Raw genomic sequence first — 26,243 nt, forward strand, 5'->3', positions numbered from 1 at the left:
TCCCCCCCCCCTCCCCCTCAATTGGCTGATCTATGTTCATTGTTTTGACAGGGGATGGTTAAACTGGACCATCCGCGAATCCATGTGGATTTCCCAGTGGTTTTATGTGAGGTGTGACCGAAATGGACGTTTCCATCAGAATAAGACTGATGCACTATAGGTGACTGCCAGATGCTGAACCCTCCTTGGTCCTTCATTTCGTCGGTGGTGACTGGCCCAATGAGCGTGTGGTGTCTGTTTCATTTGCGTGTAGTTTTTCTGCTACAAGCCAAACTCTCAAACGTTCCCTCTATATCAATGTCTATAGAGTAATCTGTTGAAAATTTATCCTAATTCATTTATAAGCCCAGTCACAGTACACATGTACACTAGGAGAACTCTTGTGCTGTTTTAAGTAATTGTGTTAGATTACTGTGACCTATGTTTAAAAACAATGTAAATAGCAGCTTTAATAATTTAATGCAGTCATCAGGGGTATTTAAACATTTGTGTTCTGTATATACACATCTGCACAGTGATCAGCAGTAAATATAATGGCATATCTATGAAAGTTGATTAGTTGCAAGGTTTTGTTATTTATGAATGACTTTTTTTGTTCACGTGTTTTAATTTTCTCATTCCGTATAATAAAAATTCCCAGTGAGTCTCTGAATTTTGTGTATCTTGTTCTTGAATACCACGAGGGGAAAGTGGTGTATATACTGTAGCCTCCTCTTCCCTTCTAAAAGGGAGTCATTTGCATCAATGGCCACAACCCCATAAGTGAGCCAAGACGGTGGAAATCTAGAGCAAGCAGGATAGAAAAGATCCTGAAAGCAGCCAAGCTCAATCATGTCCTCGCACTCTCCATGGTCACTGAATAGTAATCAGGAGAGGAAATTCTGGCTCTCTTCCCTCCTCTTCTCCCCCCCCCCCCCTCCCCAGAGCTAATTGTAGCATCTCTACACTTGCCCTGGCTGAGATCAACTAGTTTGGTACAAAACATGTGGGACCTTCCTCCTCTTGTATAGGTTAGAAATCATGGGATGGAAATGATTTAGTCACGTGAGCTCTTTGCAGTATGATTATTGGCTGGAACCCATTATGATTTCTGTGTGCTCACCAGATAATTCTTTTGTGTTCGACCTGAAGGACCATTTGTGTGAACCTAACTGTGACCTAATATGCACAATATCCGGCAATGTAGCATTGAGCAGGGCAGGACTGAAACCCTTGTCACTGTAAACTGCTTACTGGAAATGACAACTTCTCATCTAGTTATTCAGATAATGGAAGAAATATCACTGACAGGTTCACCAAAAGTAGATACTACAGTAACAAAAATCAGCATTGGCTACAACATTTAACTCCTGTTCACAAACTAAATGTGACAATTTGCTACCTCCTAGTAGCATTGAACCCCAAGCCATCTCTTAACAATGTGAGATTGTCTACTTGGTCCACTGATGGGGAAATGAAAATATGAGCTGCTAACCTAGCAGAAAGCAGCCATGCATCTCTTGGCCTGGGCAAGGAACTGTCAATCAACCCCTGCACCAGATGCAAAAGGTACATTTCACAGTTAAAGTTGTCAATCACAGTGGGGATTCAAAGATGGCTGGTGTCTCAAAGTGTTCAGTGCACATATGGGCAAACAAGGTTGCAACTGAAATATTTGCATATTAAGGCCATTTTGTCTCATTACAGCCAACACCATGCAATTTGACTAAGGACAAATACATTAGATTAATGATGTGCAGCCTCTAGTCACTGCTATTTTAAGAACTTCATACTGAAAAGAGAGAAACCAAGGACAAAAGACTTGAATATTTTTGGTCACACATTTAAAGTGAAATTCTTCATGAAGCCTGCTACCCTCACTGAAGGTAAAATGCTTGCAAATGAAAGTATTGTAATAGATGGTGCTGCAGGTATCCTGCATAGTACAGTTATAAAGGCAGATTAATTTTCCCCCTTCTGAAGAATAAGTTCATTTTGAAGAACTTCTCAGTACCAAAACTGGGCCAAACTGTTTCTAAAAGTGTAGGTTGGCTTAATATTTGTAGTCAGGTAAATATTTTCCGTTCTCAAAGCCAACCAGTTTCTGGACCTTTCATTTGCAGGGGACCTGGAAATTTAAGGCATTGGTACCAGTCAGCACTAGTCACTGAACATACAGGAAATAGCAAGAGAAAAGGCTATCTGTATTAAGCGTACAAGAAACACAGTAAAATGAAATCAACTCCATCAAACTGTCTGCAGGTTTATCTCCAGGGCAGGGGGAGAAAGCAACAGCCAAGCATAGTTCACCATACAGAAAGCAAATGAAGGTGGAAACACACTACAATAAGCATATAAAGAGGGCAAAAGCTCAAATTGGAGTTTTACACAAGTGTGGCTTTAGCTGTCCTGTGGTTCTACACTGCACTCTTTGGTACTGACCTGTGCAATACACTTTATGCATCAAAATAAACTGCTGCCCTACTTGTGACAGCAAGATATTTAAATATTGTGCAGAATGCAACAGTCCATTAACAATCATTGACATGATCATTGCATATAATGCTTGCTATATTTGCTTCAGTTTCACTAAATGCACCAAAAGCACATCTGCACTAGGTTTCCTGCATCATTCCAAAAAAGTACAGTATGCCCAAGTCCAGGCACCAATAGGCTGCTGTTGAACACCAAGAGTAATGTATAAGTTTCCCTCCATTTCACCATGAATAATAATGAGGTCAATGTAGAACAATGCCAAAAGATCTAAGGAGTTCAAGCACTCAAATCATTTTGAAAGGGTTGGTTACCTTCCAGCTTGTCCAGAAAGTCTCAAAGGCAGGCAGGCAGCAATAAATTAATCGAAAGGGCTGTGAGAAATTACCATGAAACTCCTAGCCAGCTATGAAGGCTGGATAGAAGTGAACTATTTTCAGGCCAAGTATTCTGGGCACAATTGATGACGATGTACTTCATGTCAATATTAATGCAACAAAAACGTGAGAAATCTGTGGCAAAATTGGCTGAGGTGGTACAAAGGTCGTTGGTGTACTGCCATGTAATGAGTACCTAGTTTGAGTCTGTTCCCTCCCTCTGAGGTTAGAGGAGAGAGTGGAAAAAATTCCTTTGGTGCTTGTGTGTAGTGCTGTCATACACACATTCTTTCCTAATGCATTGACAGTGACTGGAGCAAATCCTCTCTAAACCGCAACAAAAGATACATTTTTAACACCTGACACAAGTATGCTGTAATTTTCTTTTAATCAAAAAAGTTTGAACAGATCCTGCCACGGGCAATTTAAATGCTTAATACAGTAGTGCACTCAAACCAGCTAGCTTCTGTGCTACCTTAGGCTCAGACATACTGCTAGTTGCAATAATGATTTTGTTGCATCCGTAGTTCTAAAGGAGTGGGAGATTATCTGTAACCCATAAGATCCTGCTCACCATGGTCATTCAAACTTAACAAGTTCAGCCGTATGTCTTGCAGAGTTCCCAATTAGCAGGCCTTGTCTCCACCCCTCCCCCCCCTCTTATTATACATAGGATCACTTACTCTATAGTGGTAATCTGGTGGATAGATTCTCACTGCCAACTTGGTGGAATATCAATTGTAGACCAGAGTAAACTAAAAATATTTGCCATAAGGGAGAAAATGAGTCATGACACACAAAACTCAGGTTAAGAATACATCAACCCAACTGCTTCACCAATGTCCTATATGCGACTCCAGTCCCACACCAACGTGGTTGATTCTTCACTGCCCTCTGAAATGGCCTAGCAAGCCACTCAGTATAGGCAACTAGGGATGGGCAATAAATGCTGGCCTTGCCAGCAACTAAGCTGTTAGTCACATGACAATCTCCAAAACACACACACACACACAAACACACAGTCATTAGTTACATACACAACCTCCCACAGCTCTATACCCTACCTGCATGATGGTCTTCTAACACTATCCCATGCATTCCTCTGCCAAAACATTGCTCACTTGGATGAATAACTTTGGGTTGTCTTGATCCTACCTGAAACTCCCTCCTTAAATCTCAGTCCCACGATTTCCTCCTCACCTTTAAATACTCCCGGCAAAACATCATCTGGCTGTCCATTTAGTACAACTAATTATTCCAGTACCCTTTGGGTATTTATCCTCTGAAGGACCTTGGTATGTTTTAGTGCATTTGTACCTTTAAAGTAAACAGGGGAGGTTCGCTAGTACTGTGGGGGGGGCAGAGGGGGTTAAACTAATTTGGCAGGGGCATGGGCACCAGGATGTAGCATTGGAAAGGGGAAACAAGGGGCACAGATGATCAAGAGAGAAGGATATCGCTAGAGTAAGAAATAGTAAGGTATTAGGTGGGGTCAAACCAAGAGAGAGTACGAGAAAGTCTAAGATGGGTTTGCGGTGCATGTGTGTGAATGCACGAAGCGTGGCAAACAAGGTTGGTGAGCTGCAGGCACAAATAACCACGTGGGAATACGATATCATGGCGATAACAGAGACCTGGCTCAAAAAAGGGCAGGATTGGGTACTAAATATTCCTGGATACAAGGTGTTCAGGAATGATAGGGAAGGAAAGAAAGGAGTGGGGTCGCAGTATTGATTAAGGAGAATATTGCAGTGCTAGAGCGAGAGGATGTCCTGGAGGAGTCAAGGACAGAATCTATTTGGTTAGAGTTAAGGAACAATAGAGGTGCCATTACACTACTGGGTGTATTCTATAGGTCACCAGCTAGCGGGAAAGATATATAGGAGCAAATTTGCAAGGAAATTACAGAGAGGTGCAAAAGCCTTAGAGTAGTGATAACGGGGATTTCAACTATCCTAATATAGACTGGGATAACAATAATATAAGGGGCAAAAAAGGGAAGGAATTTTTGAAATGTGTTCAGGATAACTTTCTTAACCAGTACGTTTCCAGCCCAATGAGGAAGGAGGCATTGCTGGACTTGATTCTAGGGAATGAGGCGGGCCAAGTGGAGCAAGTGTCAGTGGGGGAGCATTTAGGGAGCAGCAATCATAAGGTTTAGGATAGAATAGCAATGGAAAAGGACTCTGACCACTCTAAAGTAAAAATACTCAATTGGAGGAGGGCCAATTTCAGTGGGATGAGAGCAGATCTGGCCCGGGTAAATTGGAATCAAAGATTGGCAGGCAAAACTATAATTGAACAGTAGGCGGCCTTTAAAGAGGAGATGATTCGGGTACAGACAAGGTACATTCCAACGAGGGAGCAAGGTAGGGCAACTGAAGCCAGAGCTTCCTGGATGACAAAGGAGATAGAGAGTAAGATGAAACAGCATATGACAGGTGTCAGGTTGATAACACAAATGCCAACCAGAGAGAATTTGGAAGTTCAGAGGGAAAGTGGTAAAGGAAGTAAGAGGGGCAAAGAGAGAGTATGAGAATAGACTAGCGGACAACATAAAAGGGAATCCAAAAGTCTTCCACAGTCTTGTCAACAGTAAACAGGTAGTAAGAGGAGGGGTGGGGCTGATTAGGGACCATAAAGGAGATCTACTTATGGAGGCAGTGGGCATGGCTGAGGTACTAATTGAGTACTTTGCATTGGTCTTTACCAAGGAAGAAGATGTTGCCAGAGTTTCAGTAAAGGAAGATATACTGGATGGGCTGAAAATTGAGAAAGAAGAGATACTAGAAAGGCTAGCTGTACTTCAGATAGATAAGTCACCTGGTCCGGATGGGATGCATCCTAGGTTGCTGAGGGAAGTAAGGGGAGAAATTGCGGAGGTACTGGCCATAATCTTCCTGGCAGCCTTAGATACGGGGATGGTGCCAGAGGACTGGAGAATTGCAAATGTTACACCCTTGTTCAAAAAAGGGTGTAAAGATAAACCCAGTAACTACAGGTCAGTCAGTTTAACCTCGGTGGTGGGGAAACTTTTAGAAACGATAATCTGGAACAGAATTAACAGTCACTTGGACGAATGTGGATTGACTAGGGAAAGCCAGCATGGATTTGTTAAAGGCAAATTGTGTTTAACCAACTTGATAGAGTTTTTTGATGAGGCAACAGAGAGGGTAGATGAGGGCAATGCAGTTGATGAGGTGTTTATGGATTTTCAAAAAGCGTTTGATAAAGTGCCACATGGTAGGCTTGCTATTAAGATTGCGGCCCATGGAATAAATGGGGCAACAGCAACATGGATACAGAATTGACTAAATGACAGGAAACAGAGAGTGGTGGTGAACGGTTGTTTTTTGGACTGGAGGGAGTTGTGCAGTGGAGTTCCCCAGGGATCGGTGCTGGGACCACTGCTTTTCTTGATATATATTAATAACTTGGACTTGGGAGCACAGGGCACAATTTCAAAATGTGCAGATGAGACAAAACTTGGAAGGGTAGTGAACAGTGAGGAGGATAGTGATAGACTTCAAGAGGATATAGACAGGCTGGTAGCATGGGCAGACACGTAGCAGATGAAGTTTAACGTAGAAAAATGCGAGGTGATACATTTCGGTAGGAAAAATGAGGAGAGGCAATATAAACTAGAGGGCACAACTCTAAAAGCGGTAGAGGAACAGAGGGATCTGGGGATATATATGCACAAATCATTGAAGGTGGCAGGGCGGGTTGAGAAAGCGGTTAAAAAAAGCATACGGGATCCTGGGCTTTATAAATAGAGGCATAGAGGATAAAAGCAAGGAAGTTATGATGAACCTTTATAAAACGATGGTTTGACCACAACTGGAGTATTGTGTCCAGTTCTGGGCACCACACTTTAGGAAGGATGTGAAGGCCTTAGAGATGGTGCAGAGGAGATTTACTAGAATGATTCCAGGGATGAGGAACTTAAATTACGTGGATAGACTGGAGAAGCTGGGATTGTTCTCCTTGGAACAGAGAAGTTTGAGAGGAGATTTGATAGAGGTATTCAAAATCATGAAGGGTCTAGACAGAGTAGACAGAGAGAAACTGTTCCCATTGGCGGAAAGGTCAAGAACCATAGGGCATAGAATTAAGGTGATTGGCAAAAGAAACAAATGTGACAGGAGGAGAAACTTTTTTACACAGCGAGATGTTGGGATCAGGAATGCACTGCCCAAGGGAGTGGTGGAGGCAGATACAATCATGGCCTTCAAAAGGGAATTGGATAAGTACTTGAAACAAAAAAATGTGCAGGGCTACGAGGATAGGATGGGGGAGTGGGATTAGCTGGATTGCTCGTGCATAGAGCCTGCGCGGACTCGATGGGCCGAATAACCTCCTTCCGTGCTGTAACCTTTTTATGATTCTATGATTCTAAACACAAGCCCAACTCCCATCTCAATTCAGAGATGAACGACAGCCAGATCCTCCTAAACATTTCTTTAGGAATCAGGTCTCCAGTGAGATTAAAATTCATGGATACAATTAACAAAGTTGGGTGATCAGATAACACAGTCACGTCCAGAAATACAAACTAACAGTACTTAACCAAATCACACTTCTAATATACAAAGCTTCCTAGGTATATCTATACAGTTATAGGTATCTATAAACAACTAAACACAAAAACAAATTACCCACTGAATCCACCTAGCTCAATTTACTTTATGTTGCAAAACACAATGGATAAACCATTAGCTCATTCTGAATACAGGAAATTCTGCTTATTTCAAACAGCAGAAGCAAGTGATCTGACCTTTATTTAAGAAGGGTGCAAGCAAATTCATGCAGATGTTCCCATGTAATATTTATGACTAGTGTTTCAGCTCAAATGCTGAATTCAGTCTCATCCCAGATCCCATATGAGCCACTTTTATACTGGCACAGTCTTTTCTAACTCTAGGCAACCTGCATCTATAAACTGATCCCCAACACTTATGCAGCTTCCTTATCCCAGCAGGACACTCATAAAGCCATTTTTTGTTGTTGTTGTTGAATGGGCGTCAGTCCCCTGGAATCTAAATCGAGACAGACAGTATCAATAAACAAAGTGGAAAAGCCTGCAGCCGCTGAAAAGCAGCCTGTAAGCAATCCGTCGTTACATTGGGTTAAGTGCCACGCGAGGCTGTGCTTCCGGCTTCCGATGCCTGGACGGTACACAGCTGGCAGCAACAAAGTCGACTTGGCAGATTCACCACGTCCAGCAGCCAGGAAGCCCCATGTTTTTTCAAAACTGGGTCGTCCCCACCCGCTAGCCTTAGTTAATCCAGCACGTTTACCATGGTGGTGATGTCGGTTGTGAAGCCTCCACACCGAGAGCTGGCAGCAATGTACACGATAGGGTGGTGGAAGCAGATTTCAAAAGGGAATTGGATATGTATTTGAAAAGGCAAAAATTTGCAGGCCTATGGGGAAAGAGCAGGGGTGTTGGACTAATTGGATACCTCTTTCAAAGAGCTAGCACAGGCATGATGGGCTGAATGGCCTCCTTCTGTGCTGTAAGGTTCGATGAAGATAGGAAGGAAAAGTCCTACAAGTTTGGATTGTCCCACTTCTTAGTGTGCATGGGTCCAATGTATCAAAACTGACCATTATTGGTAACCCCCCTGAAGGGCTGTAAGGATTTTTTTTATTCATTCATGGGATGTGGGCATCGCCGGCAAGGCCAGCATTTATTGCCCATCCCTAATTGCCCTTGAGAAGGTGGTGGTGAGCCGCCATCTTGAACCGCTACAGTCCGTGTGGTGAAGATTCTCCCACAGTGTTGTTAGGAAGGGAGTTCCAGGATTTTGACCCAGCAACGATGACGGAACGGCGATATATTTCCAAGTCGGGATGGTGTGTGACTTGGAGGGGAACGTGCAGGTGGTGTTGTTCCCATGTGCCTGCTGCCCTTGTCCTTCTAGGTGGTAGAGGTCACGGGTTTGGGAGGTGCTGTTGAAGAAGCCTTGGCGAGTTGCTGCAGTGCATCTTGTAGATGGTACACACTGCAGCCACAGTGTGCCGGTGGTGAAGGGACTGAATGATTAGGGTGGTGGATAGGGTGCCAATCAAGTGGGCTGCTTTGTCCGGATGGTGTCGAGCTTCTTGAGTGTTGTTGGAGCTGCACTCATCCAGGCAAGTGGAGAGTATTCCATCACACTCCTGACTTGTGCCTTGTAGATGGTGGAAAGGTTTTGGGGAGTCAGGAAGTGAGTCACTCGCCACAGAATACCCAGCCTCTGATCTACTCTTGTAGCCACAGTATTTATGTGGCTGGTCCAGTTTCTGGTCAATGGTGACCCCCAGGATGTTGATGGTGGGGAATTCGGCGATGGTAATGCAGTTGATTGTCATGGGGAGGTGGTTAGACTCTATCTTGTTGGAGATGATCATTGCCTGGCAGTTGTCTGGCACGAATGTTACTTGCCACTTCTCAGCCCAAGCCTGGATGTTGTCCAGGTCTTGCTGCATGCGGGCACAGACTGCTTCATTACCTGAGGGCTTGCAAATGGAACTGAACACTGTGTAATCATCAGCAAACATCCCCATTTCTGACCTTATGATGGAGGGAAGGTCATTGATGAAGCAGCTGAAGATGGTGGGGCCTAGGACACTACCCTGAGGAACTCCTGCAGCAATGTCCTGGGGCTGAGATGATTGGTCTCCATCAACCATTACCATCTTCCTTTGTGCTAGGTATGACTCCAGTCACTGGAGAGTTTTCCCCCTGATTCCCATTAACTTCAATTTTACTAGGGCTCCTTGGTGCTACACTTGGTCAAATGCTGCCTTGATGTCAAGGGCAGTCACTCTCACCTCACCTCTGGAATTCAGCTCTTTTTTCTATGTTTGGACCAAGGCTGTAATGAGGACTGGAGCTGAGTGGTCCTGGCGGAACCCAAACAATCGATGAGCAGGTTATTGGTGAGTAAGTGCCGCTTGATAGCACTGTCGACGACACCTTCCATCACTTTACTGATGATTGAGAGTAGACTGATGGGGCGGTAATTGGCCGGATTGGATTTATCCTGATTTTTGTGGACAGGACATACTTGGGCAATTTTCCACATTGTCGGGTAGATGCCAGTGTTGTATCTGTATTGGAACAGTTTGGCTAGAGACACGGCTAGTTCTGGAGCACCAGTCTTCAGCACTACAGTCGGGATGTTGTCGGGGCCCATAGTCTTTGTTGTATCCAGTGCACTCAGCCGTTTCTTGATATCTTGTGGAGTGAATTGAATTGGCTGAAGACTGGCTTCTGTGATGGTGGGGATATCAGGAGGAGGCCGAGATGGACCATCCACTCGGCACTTCTGGCTGAAGATGGTTGCAAACGCTTCAGCCTTGTCTTTTGCACTCACGTGCTGGACTCTGCCATCATTGAGGATGGGGATGTTCACAGAGCCTCCTCCTCCCGTTAGTTGTTTAATTGTCCACCACCATTCTGGTTGGTGTTAAATGTCAGTGGTGTCCTTTTGAGGTTGGGTCTAAGGAACACTGTCGACGCAGAATGTCAGCAACCCTGCAGTGAGCTGTACTTCAACTGATTTGGGAGAGCTTGATGCTGATTTTGCAAAGCTTGAATTGGGAAAGTGCCAAGATCCTCTGAAGGATATGGTAGTGTAGTGGTTATGTTACTGGCCTAGTAATCCAGAGGTCTAGACTAATAATCTAGAAGAATATGAGTTCAAATCCCACCATGGCAGTTTGAGAAATTTGAATTCAGTTAAAAAAATCTGGAAAGAGAACACTGTTGGATTATCATAATAACCCAACTGGTTCCCTAATGCCCTTTACGGGAAGGAAGGAAACCTGTTATCCTTATCCAGTCTGGTCTATGTATGACTCCAGGCCCACACCAACATGGTTGACTCTCAACTGCCCTCTGAAGTAGCCTAACAAATCACTCTGTTGTATTGCTACCTTCCTCAGGCAACAAGGGATGGGCAATAAATGCTGGTCTTGCCAGCAATACCCACATCCCAAAAATGAATTTTTAAAAAAATCCTCAGTTCAGTCTCTAACACCTAACTGAAGAGAAGTTGCACAGCATACTCAAGTATTCAGATTTTTAACAAATACATTTAAAACTTTATATTTCAGTGACTGTATACGCTATCCAGACCCGTCTTATCATATACAGCAATAGTCTAGAGGAAGGAAATTAGAGAATTAATATACACTCAGATTGTTGATTGATGACATTTCAATAAATAGAAAAACATTGTTACAAGATGCCAAGAATTAAAACCAAATTTTTTTTAAAAAGTGAGATACCTCAGTATACCTCAGGGTTGATCACATTACCTTACGTTAACACTGGTGTGTGTTTCACTCTTGGCTGGAGAAGAAGAAATTGAATTTGAGCTAGAGCAGACATGAGAAAATAGGCCAATCAATCAGCTTGCCCCATTTGTATTGGGCCTCCCACTGGTAGAGTTAACAATAACCCAATCACCTTGCTCCCCAACTAGCTCCTTTCTGGCAAGGAATATGGAAGGCAACAGCAAAACTGGTGATGATTCATAGCTCAACTATACATGCTCAGATCCTAAGCTGCAAAAAATTGGCATGCGTCATTGCCAATATGACTGCATCTCAGACACGATTTTTACATTGTTACCACGTGCACACTTCAGGGAAACATTAAATTCACCATTTTTTGTTTGTTACAGAATACTGCTTTGTGTGGGAGTCTCAGCTGGACAGTGGTCATAAAACACTGTACTCAAGGATGTTTGAATGAGGCAGTATGGAAGATTGTCTTGCAGATTACTTATTCCATCTAGATAAAGTAGATACAGTTAGTATTGCTTTAATACAAATCAGAAGCTACGTAGCTTGTGAAACTAAAAAGTCATATTGGGCAGGAAGCAACAGGGGAAGGACTTTGAACTGCATCTCAGCAGTCAAACCTGGAAGTGTTTGATGTGGTTTGGTGAGAAGTAGGACATTCTGTGTTCCTATTACAGATTTTCATCTTGAACGAAAACATACACACATCTACCTTTAAATAGCAACACTGTCCTGGTGCTCGTGTAGTGCTTGACGCTGTGTCTTAACCAGATTTTCTGTACTAGAGGAGCTCTAAGAGTGGTAGAACGGTGTTTGTGGCAATGGAGGTACCGACCTTGCTGAAAACAGTTCAGTTCTGTGCAGCGATATACTTTGCAAAGGGCTTCATTAAGTAGCGAGTCTATAAAGAGGTGGGTGGAGTGCTCATGGTTGCATTTTACTGCTTCATCATCAACTAGAAGAGTCAGAATTTTGAAATATGTTAAGCAAACAAGATGGCGGTACCACATTAAACAATACATAGAGCAATCTATTCGAGATATCTCGAACACATTGCTAATTAATTCCTTATTAGGAAACTTGACAGAAGAGTCCTTGACTTCAAAGCGACCTCATTCACCTGACATTCCACAACAATTCATTGTAATACACAGGTTTAAATGCCAATATTTAGTGGCATGATCATAGATGAACATAGTATATGTTGGCAAGATGCTGAATACAAGGCAATTGAGGCAATGTTCGAGCTACAAGATTAATTATTGGATCATGCAATGCAATAGGGTGTTTGGTATATGATTCCTGCCAGTTGAAATGATCAATGTCATGTGCTTAACATAGAGGAAAGACTTTTCTAAATGCTCTGATTTTGACTGGTGCGCTAGTGGGCTCCCGTTGGATTAAGCAGGAATAGAGAGGTGGATTGGAGCATGGCATGGAAGAGAAGGAGAAACAGTAACACAGTGGATATCCCTCGACGAGTACGGTGGTTATGTTACTGGACTAGTAATCCAGAGTCATGAGTTCAAATCCTGCCACGATAGGGAATTAAATTTTTTCTTTAATTCGTTCATGGGATGTGGGCGTCGCTGACGAGGCTGGCATTTATTGCCCATCCCTAATTGCCTTTGAGAGGGTGGCGGTGAGCAGCCTTCTTGAACCGCTGCAGTCCGTGAGGTGAAGGTTCTCCCACAGTGCTGTTAGGAAGGGAGTTCGAGGATTTTGACCCAGCGACAATGAAGGAACGGCGATATATTTCCAAGTCGGGATGGTGTGTGACTTGGAGGGGAATGTGCAGGTGGTGTTGTTCCCATGTGCCTGCTGCCCTTGTCCTTCTAGGTGGTAGAGGTCGAGGGTTTGGGAGGTGCTGTCGAAGAAGCCTTGGCAAGTTGCTGCAGTGCATCCTGTGGATGGTACACATTGCAGCCACAGTGCGCCAGTGGTGAAGGGAGTGAATGTTTAGGGTGGTGGATGGGGTGCCAATCAAGCGGGCTGCTTTGTCCTGGATGGTGTCGAGCTCCTTGAGTGTTGTTGGAGCAGCACTCATCCAGGCAAGTGGAGAGTATTCCATCACACTCCTGACTTGTGCCTTGTAGATGGTGGAAAGGCTTTGGGGAGTCAGGAGGTGAGTCACTCGCCACAGAATACCCAGCCTCTGACCTGCTCTTGTAGCCACAGTATTTATATGGCTGGTCCAGTTAAGTTTCTGGTCAATGGTGACCCCCATGATGTTGATGGTGGGGGATTCGGCGATGGTAATGCCGTTGAATGTCAAGGGGAGGTGGTTAGACTCTCTCTTGTTGGAGATGGTCATTGCCTGGCACTTGTCTGGCACAAATGTTACCTGCCACTTATGATCCTAAGCCTGGATGTTGTCCAGGTCTTGCTGCATGCGGGCTCGGACTGCTTCATTATCTGAGGGGTTGCGAATGGAACTGAACACTGTGCAATCATCAGCGAACATCCCCATTTCTGACCTTATGATGGAGGGAAGGTCATTGATGAAGCAGCTGAAGATGATTGGGCCTAGGACACTGCCCTGAGGAACTCCTGCAGCAATGCCCTGGGGCTGAGATGATTGGCCTCCAACAACCACTACCATCTTCCTTTGTGCTAGGTATGACTCCAGCCACTGGAGAGTTTTCCCCCTGATTCCCATTAACTTCAATTTTACTAGGGCTCCTTGGTGCCACACTCGGTCAAATGCTGCCTTGATGTCAAGGGCAGTCACTCTCACCTCACCTCTGGAATTCAGCTTTTTTTCCATGTTTGGACCAAGACTGTAATGAGGTCTGGAGCCGAGTGGTCCTGGCGGAACCCAAACTGAGCATCGGTGAGCAGGTTATTGGTGAGTAAGTGCCGCTTGATAGCACTGTCGACGACACCTTCCATCACTTTGCTGATGATTGAGAGTAGACTGATGGGGCGGTAATTGGCTGGATTGGATTTGTCCTGCTTTTTGTGGACAGGGCATACCTGGGCAATTTTTCACATTGTCGGGTAGATGCCAGTGTTGTAGCTGCACAGGAACAGCTTAAATAAATATCTGGAATAAAAAAAAACTAGTATCAGTAATGGTGGCCATGAAACTACTGGATTGACATAAAAACCCATCTGGTTCACTAATGTACTTCAGGGAAGGAAACCTGCCGTCCTTACCTGGTCTGGCCGAGATATGGCTCCAGACCCACAACAATGTGGTTGATTCTGAAATGGCCTAGCAACCCACTCAGTTGTAAAACTCTCACTACGAAAAGTCATAATAAGAGTAAAATCGGACGGTCCACCCGGCATCGGACCACTAGGCACCTGACACAACAAAGGCAAACCAAGCCCAGTCAACCCTGCAAAGTCCTCCTCACTAACATCTGGGGACTTGTGCCAAAATTGGGAGAGCTGTCCCACAGACTCGTCAAGCAACAGCCTGACATAGCCATACTCACAGAATCATACCTTTCAGCCAATGCCCCAGACTCTTCCATCACCATCCCTGGGTATGTCCTGTCCCACCGGCAGGACAGACCAACCAGAGGTGGTGGTACAGTGATATACAGTCAGGCGGGAGTGGCCCTGGGAGACCTCAACATTGACTCTGGACCCCATGAAATCTCATGGCATCAGGTCAAACATGGGCAAGGAAACCTCCTGCTGATTACCACCTACCGCCCTCCCTCAGCTGATGGATCAGTCCTCCATGAAGAAGCACTGAGGGTAACAAGGGCACAGAATGAACTCTGGGTGGGGGACTTCAATGTCCATCACCAAGAGTGGCTCGGTAGCACCACTACTGACCGAGCTGGCCGAGTCCTGAAGGACATAGCTGCCAGACTGGGCCTGCGAACCAACACGAGGGAAAAACTTACTTGACCTCGTCCTCACCAATCTACCTGTCGCAGATGCATCTGTCCATGACAGTATTGGTAGGAGTGACCACCGCACAGTCCTCGTGGAGACGTAGATCCATCTTCGCACTGGGGACACCATCCAACGTGTTGTGTGGCACTACCATCATGCTAAATGGGATAGATTGAGAACAGATCTAGCAGCTCAAAACTGGGCATCCATGAGGCGCTGTGTGCCATCAGCAGCAGCAGATTTGTATTCTAGCACAATCTGTAACCTCATGGCCCGGCATATTCCTCACTCTACCATTACCAACAAGCCAGGGGATCAACCCTGGTTCAATGAGGAATGTAGAAGAGCATGCCAGGAGCAGCTCCAGGAGTACCTAAAAATGACGTGCCAACCTGGTGAAGCTGCAACTCAGGACTACATGCATGCTAAACAGCGGAAGCAACATGCTATAGTCAGAGCTAAGTGATTCCCCAAGCAATGAATCAGATCAAAGCTCTGCAATCCTGCCACATCCAGTCGTGAATGGTGGTGGACAGTTAAACAACTAACGGGAGGAGGAGGCTCTGTAAACATCCCCATCCTCAATGATGGCAGAGTCCAGCACGTGAGTGCAAAAGACAAGGCTGAAGCGTTTGCAACCACCTTCCGCCAGAAGTGCCGAGTGGATGATCCATCTCGGCCTCCTCCCGATATCCCCACCATCACAGAAGCCAGTCTTCAGCCAATTCGATTCACTCCACGTGATATCAAGAAATGGCTGAGTGCACTGGATACAGCAAAGGCTATGGGCCCCGACAACATCCCAGCTGTAGTGCTGAAGACTTGTGCTCCAGAACTAGCCGCGCCTCTAGCCAAACTGTTCCAGTACAGCTACAACACTGGCATCTACCCGACAATGTGGAAAATTGCCCAGGTATGTCCTGTCCACAAAAAGCAAGACAAATCCAATCCGGCCAATTACCGCCCCATCAGTCTACTCTCAATCATCAGCAAAGTGATGGAAGGCGCCGTCGACAGTGCTATCAAGTGGCACTTACTCACCAATAAGCTGCTCACCGATGCTCAGTTTGGGTTCCGCCAGGACCACTCGGCTCCAGACCTCATTACAGCCTTGGTCCAAACATGGACAAAAGAGCTGAATTCCAGAGGTGAGGTGAGAGTGACTGCCCTTGACATCAAGGCAGCATTTGACCGAGTGTGGCACCAAGGAGCCCTAGTAAAATTGAAGTCAATGGGAATCAGAGGGAAAACTCTCCAGTGGCCGGAGTCATACCTCGCACAACGGAAGATGGTAGTGGTTGTTGGAGGCCAAGCATCTCAGCCCCAGGACATTGCTGCAGGAGTTCCTCAATGCAGTGTCCTAGGCCCAACCATCTTCAGCTGCTTCATCAATGACCTTCCCTCCATCATAAGGTCAGAAATGGGGATGTTCGCTGATGATTGCACAGTGTTCAGTTCCATTCGCAACCCTTCAGATAATGAAGCAGCTCGTGCCCGCATGCAGCAAGACCTGGACAACATCCAGGCTTGGGCTCTTAAGTGGCAAGTAACATTCGTGCCAGACAAGTGCCAGGCAATGACCATCTCCAACAAGAGACAATCTAACCAAGTCCTCTTGTCATTCAATGGCATTACCATCGCCGAATCCCCCACCATCAACATCCTCGGGGTCACCATTGACCAGAAACTTTACTGGACTAGCCACATAAATACTATGGCTACAGGAGCTGGTCAGAGGCTGGGTATTCTGCGGCGAGTGACTCAACTCCTGACTCCCCAAAGCCTTTCTACCATCTACAAGGCAAAAGTCAGGAGTGTGATGGAATACTCTCCACTTGCCTGGATGAGTGCAGCTCCAAAAACACTCAGGAAGCTCGATGCCATCCAGGACAAAGCAGCCCATTTCTTCGACAGCACTTCCCAAACCCATGACCTCTACCACCTAGAAGGACATGGGAACAATACCACCTGCACCTTCCCCTCCAAGTCACACACCATCCCGACTTGGAAATATATCGCCGTTCCTTCATCGTCGCTGGGTGGAAATCCTGGAACTCCCTTCCTACCAGCACTGTGGGAGAACCTTCACCACACGGATTGCAGCGGTTCAAGAAGACGGCTCACCACCACCTTCTCAAGGGCAATTAGGGATGGGCAATAAATGCTGGCCTTGCCAGCAATGCCCACATCCCATGAACGAACAAAAACAACATGCCATCATCCACTGAGAGAATGTACACAACTTGTGTTGAACATTTAGGAGTCAAATTTGATTAGGGATTGTTTATTTGAAGTAACTGCACAGTGATACATGGACAATTCCAGAATCTGTGACCACTCAAGTTCAAGAATGAACAAGAATGAGCAATCCCAATTCGAATTCAACACCTTCCCTTTTGTGAACTAGATTAACATTGGTCATTGATTTAAACTCGAGTGATTTCACAAAGACAGGTACCTATCCCATTAGGCCTTACTGTTAATTTTAAAATACACAAACTTTAATGAGAACACTAGAGTGGGGTAGTTAACCCCTTTTAACAGGCAACTAGGAGATTAATTACAAGTCCCTCCCCCACCTCTCAGTGACCTACATCAAGGTAGTTAAATTAGTTCTGTTGGGTTTAGTTAGTTTCAGTTTGGGGAATAGGGAACTTGGACATTGGGCTGCATTTAACTAACAATGTTTGGTTCAGTCCAATTATACCAAATGAAGTCCCTCACGAAAGTTGTCAGGAGGAAGGCACAGTTAAATGCAGTGACTACATACAGAAACTCTGCCATTACTTTACACTAGATAAAGGTGCTTTCTCTATTCATCCAGCCAATGTGACCAAAGTAAGTGTGTAGTGGATATCCCTTGTAGGTGCACCTTCCAATGTGCCTCATCGGATAGCTTCGTCACCAATTAAACCTATTTCTGAGAAATATGGAGACAAAGTTAAATTGGTTTACAATAGATTCCAATGGATAGCAGGTTGTTAATGGCTTCCTTGAAGTTAAAGCCTGGCTGCAAAAGGCCACCATTTGGGTAAATGTCCATGTGTCCTACTGACTGTCGGATTGCAAGACTGAGGCCAAGACCTCCTTGAGTTGCCATGTACAAAACATCCGCAAATTCGGCATCATCAGGCAACAGGCTAGGACCCTCTATTACCCCTTCAATGGCTGGGCCAGCTGGATCCAGACTCAAGAGAAAGGCAATTAAGGTACAGAATCATTGTTGTGTTCATTTTTACAAGAGGGTTCCTCAAAATATCTCATATAGGACCCTAGTTAGAAGTCTTCCAATGTCCAATTATCCGACATGTACACCTGAATTACCAGCCTCCGAACATGGGTGGGATGAGGCCGGAGGGAGAAAGGAGTAGTTGTAAAACTCCCCACATCACGTGCAGGGTTTACGTTTAGCAACTCCACCATGTAGAAGTAGTAAGATGCCACCTGATTAGAAATAATCTGCAAGAGCTTTGTGGGGGGATAAAAAAATCTAGCAATACCAACAACAACTCGTACTTATATAGTGCCTTTGTCACAGTGAAACATCCTAAAATTTGACACCGAGTCAAGGAAGGAGATATTCGGACGAGTGACTAAAAGCTTGGTCAAAGAGATAGGCTTTAGCGACCTTCTTAAAGGACAACAGAGAGGCGGAGAAGTTTAGGGAGTGAATTCCAGAGCTTAGGGCCTAGGCAGCTGAAGGCACGGCCGCCAATGGTGGAGTGAAGGAAATCAGGGATGCGTAAGAGGCCAGAATTGGAGGAACACAAGTTTTAGGAAGGCTGTAGGGCTGGAGGGGGCTACAGAGATAGGGAGGGGTGAGGCCATGGATGGATTTAAAGACAAGGATGAGAATTTTAAAATCGTGACATTGCTGGACCGGGAGCCAATGTAGGTCAGCAAGGACAGGGGTGATGGGTGAATGGGACTCGGTAGAGTTAGGATAGGGGCGGCAGATTTTTGGATGAGCTCAAGTTTAGCTCCAGGAGAGCATTGGTTTAATGGCGTATGTAGGTAACAAAAGTATGGATGAGGTTTACAGCAGCAGATGAGCTGAGGCGGGGGTGGAGACGGGCAATGTTATGGAGGTGGACGAAGGCGGTCTTGGTGATGGAGCGGATTATGGGGTCAGAAGCTCAACTCAGGGTCAAATAGGACGCCGAGGTTGCAAACAATCTGGTTCAGCCTGAGACAGCGGCCAGGGAGAGGGATGGAGTCAGTGGAAAGGGAACAGATTTTGTGGTAAAATAATAAGCAAAATTTCTGAATAGTCTCCTTTGCTCTGCTAGGACAAGCAAGAAAATTCCTTACTTGGGAAGGACTGCATGTTTCCCCAAATAGTGCACACCAGGCGAGGGAGATTGAACCCAGGTTTAATTGTTGCCTGATCTGAAAGGGTGTTTCTGTCCTTTTTGATAAAGCTCTTGGTAAATTTCAGAAGCTAGAGTGAAAAATTCATAGTGGAAAAATATTTTAGTGAATTTTTGTACTATGCAGTGCAAGACTTGTGGAATAAGTAAATAGGAAAGCAACTGATGCAAACTGTACTAAATGGAAATGGATCTAACTGGTTCAGAGAGAAAAGCTGTGGTGAGCAGGCAAGTCATTGGGGTTGCGATCTATCAGAAAAAGGACAGGTTTGTTTGGCCATGTGGTCCTTTTCCACTTATGTACTAGGAAGTTTACCCATTACAAGACCTCAAAAAGAGTTTCAAAAGGAGTCAGTTTAAATGCTTGATCATAATTCAGCTCTAAAAGTGTGAAAGGAGATATCAGATGCATGTGCCTTCCCCATTCAAACCCATTAATACTTAAATAAAGTAGTGAAGGATATCAAACCATATAAGTTTACAGCATAAGATGGCTATTCAGCTCATTGTGTCTGTGCCAACTCTTTGCTACAACATTAATCCATAGCTCTTTTGTGCTGTGACAGCACCTGTTTCATTTGTAGCAGAGTATTAATAGCAAGAGTACTAATGGCAAAAGTCTTAAATTTCAGGCAATTTATTTTAGTCTCACTTCAGTGACAATATTCTCTTTCCATCATATCCCATAGGTTTTGGGATTTTTCTAGTACTGGTAAATCCCTTACCCGTTATTATGCCAACTCTTCTGTACCAAGCCTCATGGGCACCGAGACTGTGGCCAAGGAGATGGATGTTCTGTGGAGAGAAACGGGCATCCTCCTGGAAGAAAAAAGAGATTCAAGTCCATTTGCCACCAGTTGAGGCAAGGGGTAAAGAGGAGGTTTGATGTCATTTTGAGGAGGGACATCTCATTGTTCCCTGTTTTGAGAATACAATCCTGCTTGAACAATTATTTTTGTCTTAAAAGATGCAGGGCAATGGGATATTACAAATTTAAAATCCCGGTAGGTATTAGCTCTGGGTAAAGGGGACTCACCATATGATGGTCTCCTGGGTAGTAGATGCTAGGACCCAGTGACCACTGTCTGGAGCAGCACATGGATTTGACCCTGTTGCTCAATGGAAAAGGTTGGCTGAGACCGCAACTGGGCTCTCTCGGTTATAGAGAGTACTTGACATATCCAGCCCAGTGTGCACTCTGTTGCTTGAATATAGAATTGTGTTCTTTCCCACCTCCCCACTATACTAGTAAAGTCAAAACGAAGAAAGTTTGACAAAATATTTTACATCGAATTACATAAAACGTACAGCACAGGAACAGGCCATTCGGCCCTACAGGTCCATGCCGGTGTTTATGCTCCACACGAGCATCTTCCCTCTCTACTTCATCTAACCCTATCAGCATATCCTTCTATTCCTTTCTCCATCATGTGTTTATCTAGCTTCCCCTTAAATGCATCTATTCCAGTTGCCTCAACTATTCCTTGTGGTAGCAAGTTCCACATTCTTGCCACTCTCTGGGTAAAGAAGTTTCTCCTGAATTCCCTATTGGATTTATTAGTGACTATCTTATATTATGGCCCCTAGGTCTGGTCTCCCCCGCAAGTGGAAACATCTTCTCTACATCTACCCTATCAAACCCTTTCATAATCTTAACGACCTCTAAGAGGTCACCCCTCAGTCTTCTCTTTTCTAGAGAAACGAACCCCAGCCTATTCAATCTTTCCTGATACGTATAACCTCTCAGTTCTGGTATCATCCTAGTAAATCTGTTTTGTACCTTCTCCAATGCCTCTATATCCTTTTTATAATGTGGAGACCAGAACTGTTCATAGTACTGCAAGTCTGGTCTAACCAAGGTTCTATACAAGTTTAACATAACTTCTCTGCTTTTCAATTCTGTCCCTCTAGAAATGAACCCTAGTGCTTGATTTGCTTTTTTTATGACCTTATTAACCTGAGTCACTACTTTTAGTGATTTGTGTATCTGTACCCCCAGATCCCTCTGCTCCTCTGCCCAATTAAGACTCTTATTATCCAAGCAGTATGTGGCCCCCTTATTCTTCCTACCAAAATGTAATACCTCACACTTATCTATATTGAAATTCATGATGTGGAGATGCTGGTGATGGACTGGGGTTGACAATTGTAAACAATTTTACAACACCAAGTTATAGTCCAGCAATTTTATTTTAAATTCACAAGCTTTCGGAGGCTTCCCCCTTCGTCAGGTGAACGTTCACCTGACGAAGGGGGAAGCCTCCGAAAGCTTGTGAATTTAAAATAAAATTGCTGGACTATAACTTGGTGTTGTAAAATTGTTTACAAATATTGAAATTCATTTGACAATTACACGCCCATTCTGCAAGTTTATTAATGTGTTCCTGTATTTTGTCACAGTCCTGCTCGGTATTGACCTTCCACATGCAAGTCTAGACTAGCAGTTCTTCTCTTCATAAAATCTTACAGCACAGAAGGAGGCCATTCAGCTCATCGTGCCTGTGCCGGCTCTTTGAAAGAGCTATCCAATTAGTCCCGCTCTCCTGCTCTGTCCCCACAGCCTTGCAATTTTTTCCTATTCAAGTATTTATCCAATTCTCTTTTGAAAGTTCCTATTGAATCTGCTTCCTCCACCCTTTCAGACAGTGCATCCCAGATCATAACAACTTGCTGTGTAAAAAAAATTCTTCTCATCTCCCCCCATGTACTTTTGCCAATGTCCTCTGGTTACCGACCCAGTGGAAACAGTTTCTCCTTATTTACTCCGTCAAAACCCTTCACAATTTTGAGCTCTGTTAAATCTCCCTGTAACCTTCTCTATTCTAATGAGAACAACCCCAGCTTCTTCAGTCTCTCCACATAACTGAAGTCCCTCATCCGTGGTATCATCCTGGTAAATCTCCTCTGCACCCTCTCCAAGGCCTTGACTTTCCTATAGTGCGGTGCCCAGAATTGGACACAATACCCTAGCTGAGGCCTAACCACACTCTTAACCCCACTTAGGTGCAAGAGCAACACTATTAACACTCAGAGAATTACACAGGCTACCTACACTCCACTCATGAATGACAACGAACGTCTTGGAGTTCATGTTAAAACCACAGGGAATCTCTCCATCCCAAAATGAAGGGGCACATGTCTACATCAGGTTGGTTCTTCTGTCTTAAAGAAATTTTAGTCTGTATCTGGTGAACATTTGCTGTAGACCCATTCACAGCTCTACAAGATAGATTGCTCAGGGCACTTCCATGGCTGTTTGATCCACCTCTTGGCCTGAGTACAAGTAGGAGTGTGGCATGTATTTTTGTGGAACTACAGGTGAACAAAAAAAATGTAACATGAAATTGTGCGCCAGGTAAGTATAACACAAGAGGACAGAACGACCGGCAACCAGGAGGAAGGGGGAAGCAGTTTAATCTCCATCGATGGATAGGGACTTCCTTCACATGCTGCTTCGAGAAACTCCTGACAGGTCAACTCGTGCAGTCATGGACGGCAGTGGGCAGCTCTATCGCAAGGGAGCTGTTGTGGAGGGCTCTTGTGAGGGAGAGGGGGGAAATAGAAGACAAAAGCAGTGTGTTTCACTTTATAGGCAGACACCAGGGATGGGAGGCGACTTAAAGGAAGAGAAGGGGAAATGCTTTACTCTGTCCGACTACCATGTTCTATTGAAAGCTTTAGTTAGGGAGTTTTTAGGCTGTGATCCAAGATGTGTGGCGCACCAACACACATTCACAACGAGTCAGCAGGTTTCGGGGTTCAGATCCAAGAGATGTTAAAGTCACAGGTAGACGTGCATGAAGAAACCCCAAATAAAGGTCGGTTGTCAATCGCGGAAGTAACATTAGGGGCAGACACTTGACGGGAACGAGCTCCAGTCACCAGAGATGCTTCTAGATCCCTCGGCCTTACCTGCCATGATCAGATTGAGGGCGTAGAGTATGGAGCAAACCCATACTGAGAACCAGGCCCCTTCCCCATCTCTCCACTCGACTGTCCATCGCCCAAACAGTTGCTTAGAGAGCCGCAATATCACCAAGTCCCCCAAATAAACACACTCGACTGGCCCCCTGAACAAATTTGAATATTAATAGTGGTTGGAGACACTTGCTGCTCATTGAAAGGGGGAGGGAGTCCATTAGAAACAACTTTGCAGTGAAAAAGAGAGAGAGAAAATAAACTTAACATTGCAATTGCTTAGTTAAATTAAACGATAATGGTTTGTGAACAACAATCTCAGCGGTGGAATTGAGTGCGTAGTTAATGAATTTTCAATTACGGGGAGACATTGCCTCTTGTGTCCCAAAATCCACTCTTCACAAAACTGAGACATTTTAATTAAAAAGCTGTATTAAAAGCTTTTCCTTTATTTATGTACTTATATTTACACAGACATTCTTTCAAAAGCAATGGTATTCACAGGCCAGATCAAACGTTTATTCTGGGGTAGGGGTAGAGAAAGTTCTAGAACTACTGGATGCTGTTGGATATTTTTCCCATCAATGTTCTCTCTCCTGAAGGCTCCCTGGACGCTAGCAACCTCAGTCACCTCACCCAAGTCGCTCTCCTTCATGTGTCAGCCCAGGCAGTGATGACAACAGGCTATTCAACTGTGAAGTGCAGCACATATTTGACAGCTGCATATTTTCCAGTAGAGTTGATTTAACAGGAATCAAGAGCAGGGCCTGGCTGCTGCTATCCCACTCCCCCCCACCTTCCTCACCCATGGGTGTCGAGGCCAACTTCTAACCTTCTGCCCCAGCTGAGATCAGGGGACCTGGCACAGGGCAGTGTTTGACCACCTTGTCCTTATGGCTCAACACCACTCAAGGACAACACATTTAGGAGCAGGAGTCGGCCCCTCGAGCCTGTTACGCCATTCAATTAGATCATGGCTGATCTGTATCTTAACACCATCTGGTTCTGAAACCCTTAACACCCTTACCAAACAAAAATCTATCAATCTCGGTTTTGAAATTTTCAAATGACCCCCTGCCTCAATAACTTTTTGGGGGAGAGAGGCCCAGATTTCCATGACCCTTTGTGCGAAGAAATGCTTCCTGACATCACCCATGAACGGCCTAGCTCTAATTTTAAGGTCATGCCCCCTTGTTCTGGACTTTCCCATCAGAGGAAATAGTTTCTCTCTATCCACCCTATCAAATCTTTTAATCATCTCACATTTGTCAATTAGATCACCCCGTAATCTTCTATACTCGAAGGAATACAAGCCTAGCCCATGCAAACTATCCTCATAATTTAACCCTTTTAGCCCCGATACATTCTGATTTGTTGACTTACGGCCACATGAGGGCCAATCTCCCTGTTTGGGTCCCGGCAGCTCCAGCGTACCATGCCTGCAAGGAAAGAGGTCTTCCCAAGTTTGCTGTCCTGGACCATCTGCCATTTGACACAGTCCTGGTGCAGGCCTGGCCCCTGAGAAGGCCTGGAACCTGACAGCAGGAGTGAGAGGCTCGCAGCTGCCATCTTGACTGCCAGCATTGGGGCTTTAAGATTGTTCATGGCGGGATCGGAGTGGGGGAGGGGGGTGATGGGGGAGAGGAGGGTGGAGTTTAAATAAGAAGAATCGTTGTGCTGCGTTGACCTTCGATGTGTGTGTGTCTCCCCCCCCCACACCCCCACTTTGGGGCGCCCACAGTCTCACCGATCTGTGGGGGTCCTGGTGCACGCCCCAACACCTGCTTTCTGCGGGAACCCCTCCTCGCCTCATCATTGCAACGTTGGGAGGTTGTGAACACCCTCTCCCCCCTCATTTAAATGGTGATGTTGGGCCTGAGTCCATTCCGTTTTGGGGAACCCCGGGGAAATCCTGGCATGGAGTAGTGGGGGGCAGGGAGCTGGTGTAACAAGTGTCCGTCCCTTTTCCCCGGTCGCTGCCCCTGTTTGAGCAGATGATACCCTCTTTCAGAAGGTAGGGTAGGGTCTCCCTGAGAGTGACAGCATTTGCAGGGGTCTCCCACACAGAATGTTTGAATATCACTGCACTACAGACTGTAAACCCACCAAGGTGAATATACAGAGATAGAGGACGGTGCTGCCTACATCCTAAGTCTGGAATTCTCTCCCTAAACCTCTCCACCTCTCTACCTCTCCTCCTCTAAGTCGCATCTTAAAGCCTACCTCTTTGGCCAAGCTTTTGGACACCTATCTTAATAGCCGCTTACATGGCTCAGTGTCAATTTTTGTCTGATAACGCTGCTGTGAAGCACCTTGAGATGTTTTACTACATTAAAGGCACTATATAAATGCAAGTTGTTGCTGTTGATGTTTGGTGGTGATGTGCAGGACCCAGTGTTGTCTGACCCCAAAGAGACAATCTGGCACCCTCTTGTGGTCACCTGACATCAATACAGGCCATGGGGTCGAGTTCAAGAATCTTTCTGCTGCCAATGCAACATCAGCAATTTATCAGATCTCCAATAACACTATCGTCAGACTTTGGGGTTGGGGAAGCAAAGCTAGTTGGCAAAGGTCTTTTCAGACTTCTCATCATCTTCATCTTCAAAGCTCATCATCCTCAAACGTCTTTTTTTTTATTCGTTCATGGGACGTGGGCGTCGCTGGCGAGGCCAGCATTTATTGCCCATCCCTAATTGCCCTTGAGAAGGTGATGGTGAGCCGCCTTCTTGAACCGCTGCAGTCCGTGTGGTGAAGGTTCTCCCACAGTGCTTTTAGGTAGGGAGTTCCAGGATTTTGACCCAGCGAGAATGAAGGAACGGCGATATATTTCCAAGTCGGGATGGTACACACTGCAGCCACAGTGCGCCGGTGGTGAAGGGAGTGAATGTTTAGGGTGGTGGATGGGGTGCCAATCAAGCGGGCTGCTTTGTCCTGGATGGTGTCAAGCTTC

General features: G+C 45.2%; 1 protein-coding gene across 4 annotated transcripts in view; it reads left to right on the forward strand.

Moving 5' to 3' along the window:
* The window catches only part of LOC137334288 (tumor suppressor candidate 2-like), a 52,926-nt gene that overhangs the window by 22,206 nt on the left and 4,477 nt on the right, over positions 1–26,243 (forward strand). Inside the window, exon 3 of one of the 4 annotated variants that reach the window (XM_067998962.1) lies at positions 52–652. The exons of the other annotated variants lie outside the window; for them this stretch is intronic. Within the exon in view, the coding sequence (XP_067855063.1) occupies positions 52–117 (66 nt within the window). The 3' untranslated portion in view covers positions 118–652. Of the gene's footprint in view, positions 1–51; positions 653–26,243 lie in introns of those variants that run through there. 4 annotated transcript variants of the gene reach the window in all.

This window comes from Heptranchias perlo, chromosome 17 (genome assembly GCF_035084215.1).
Source record: "Heptranchias perlo isolate sHepPer1 chromosome 17, sHepPer1.hap1, whole genome shotgun sequence".
NCBI classification, from domain to species: Eukaryota; Metazoa; Chordata; class Chondrichthyes; order Hexanchiformes; family Hexanchidae; genus Heptranchias; species Heptranchias perlo.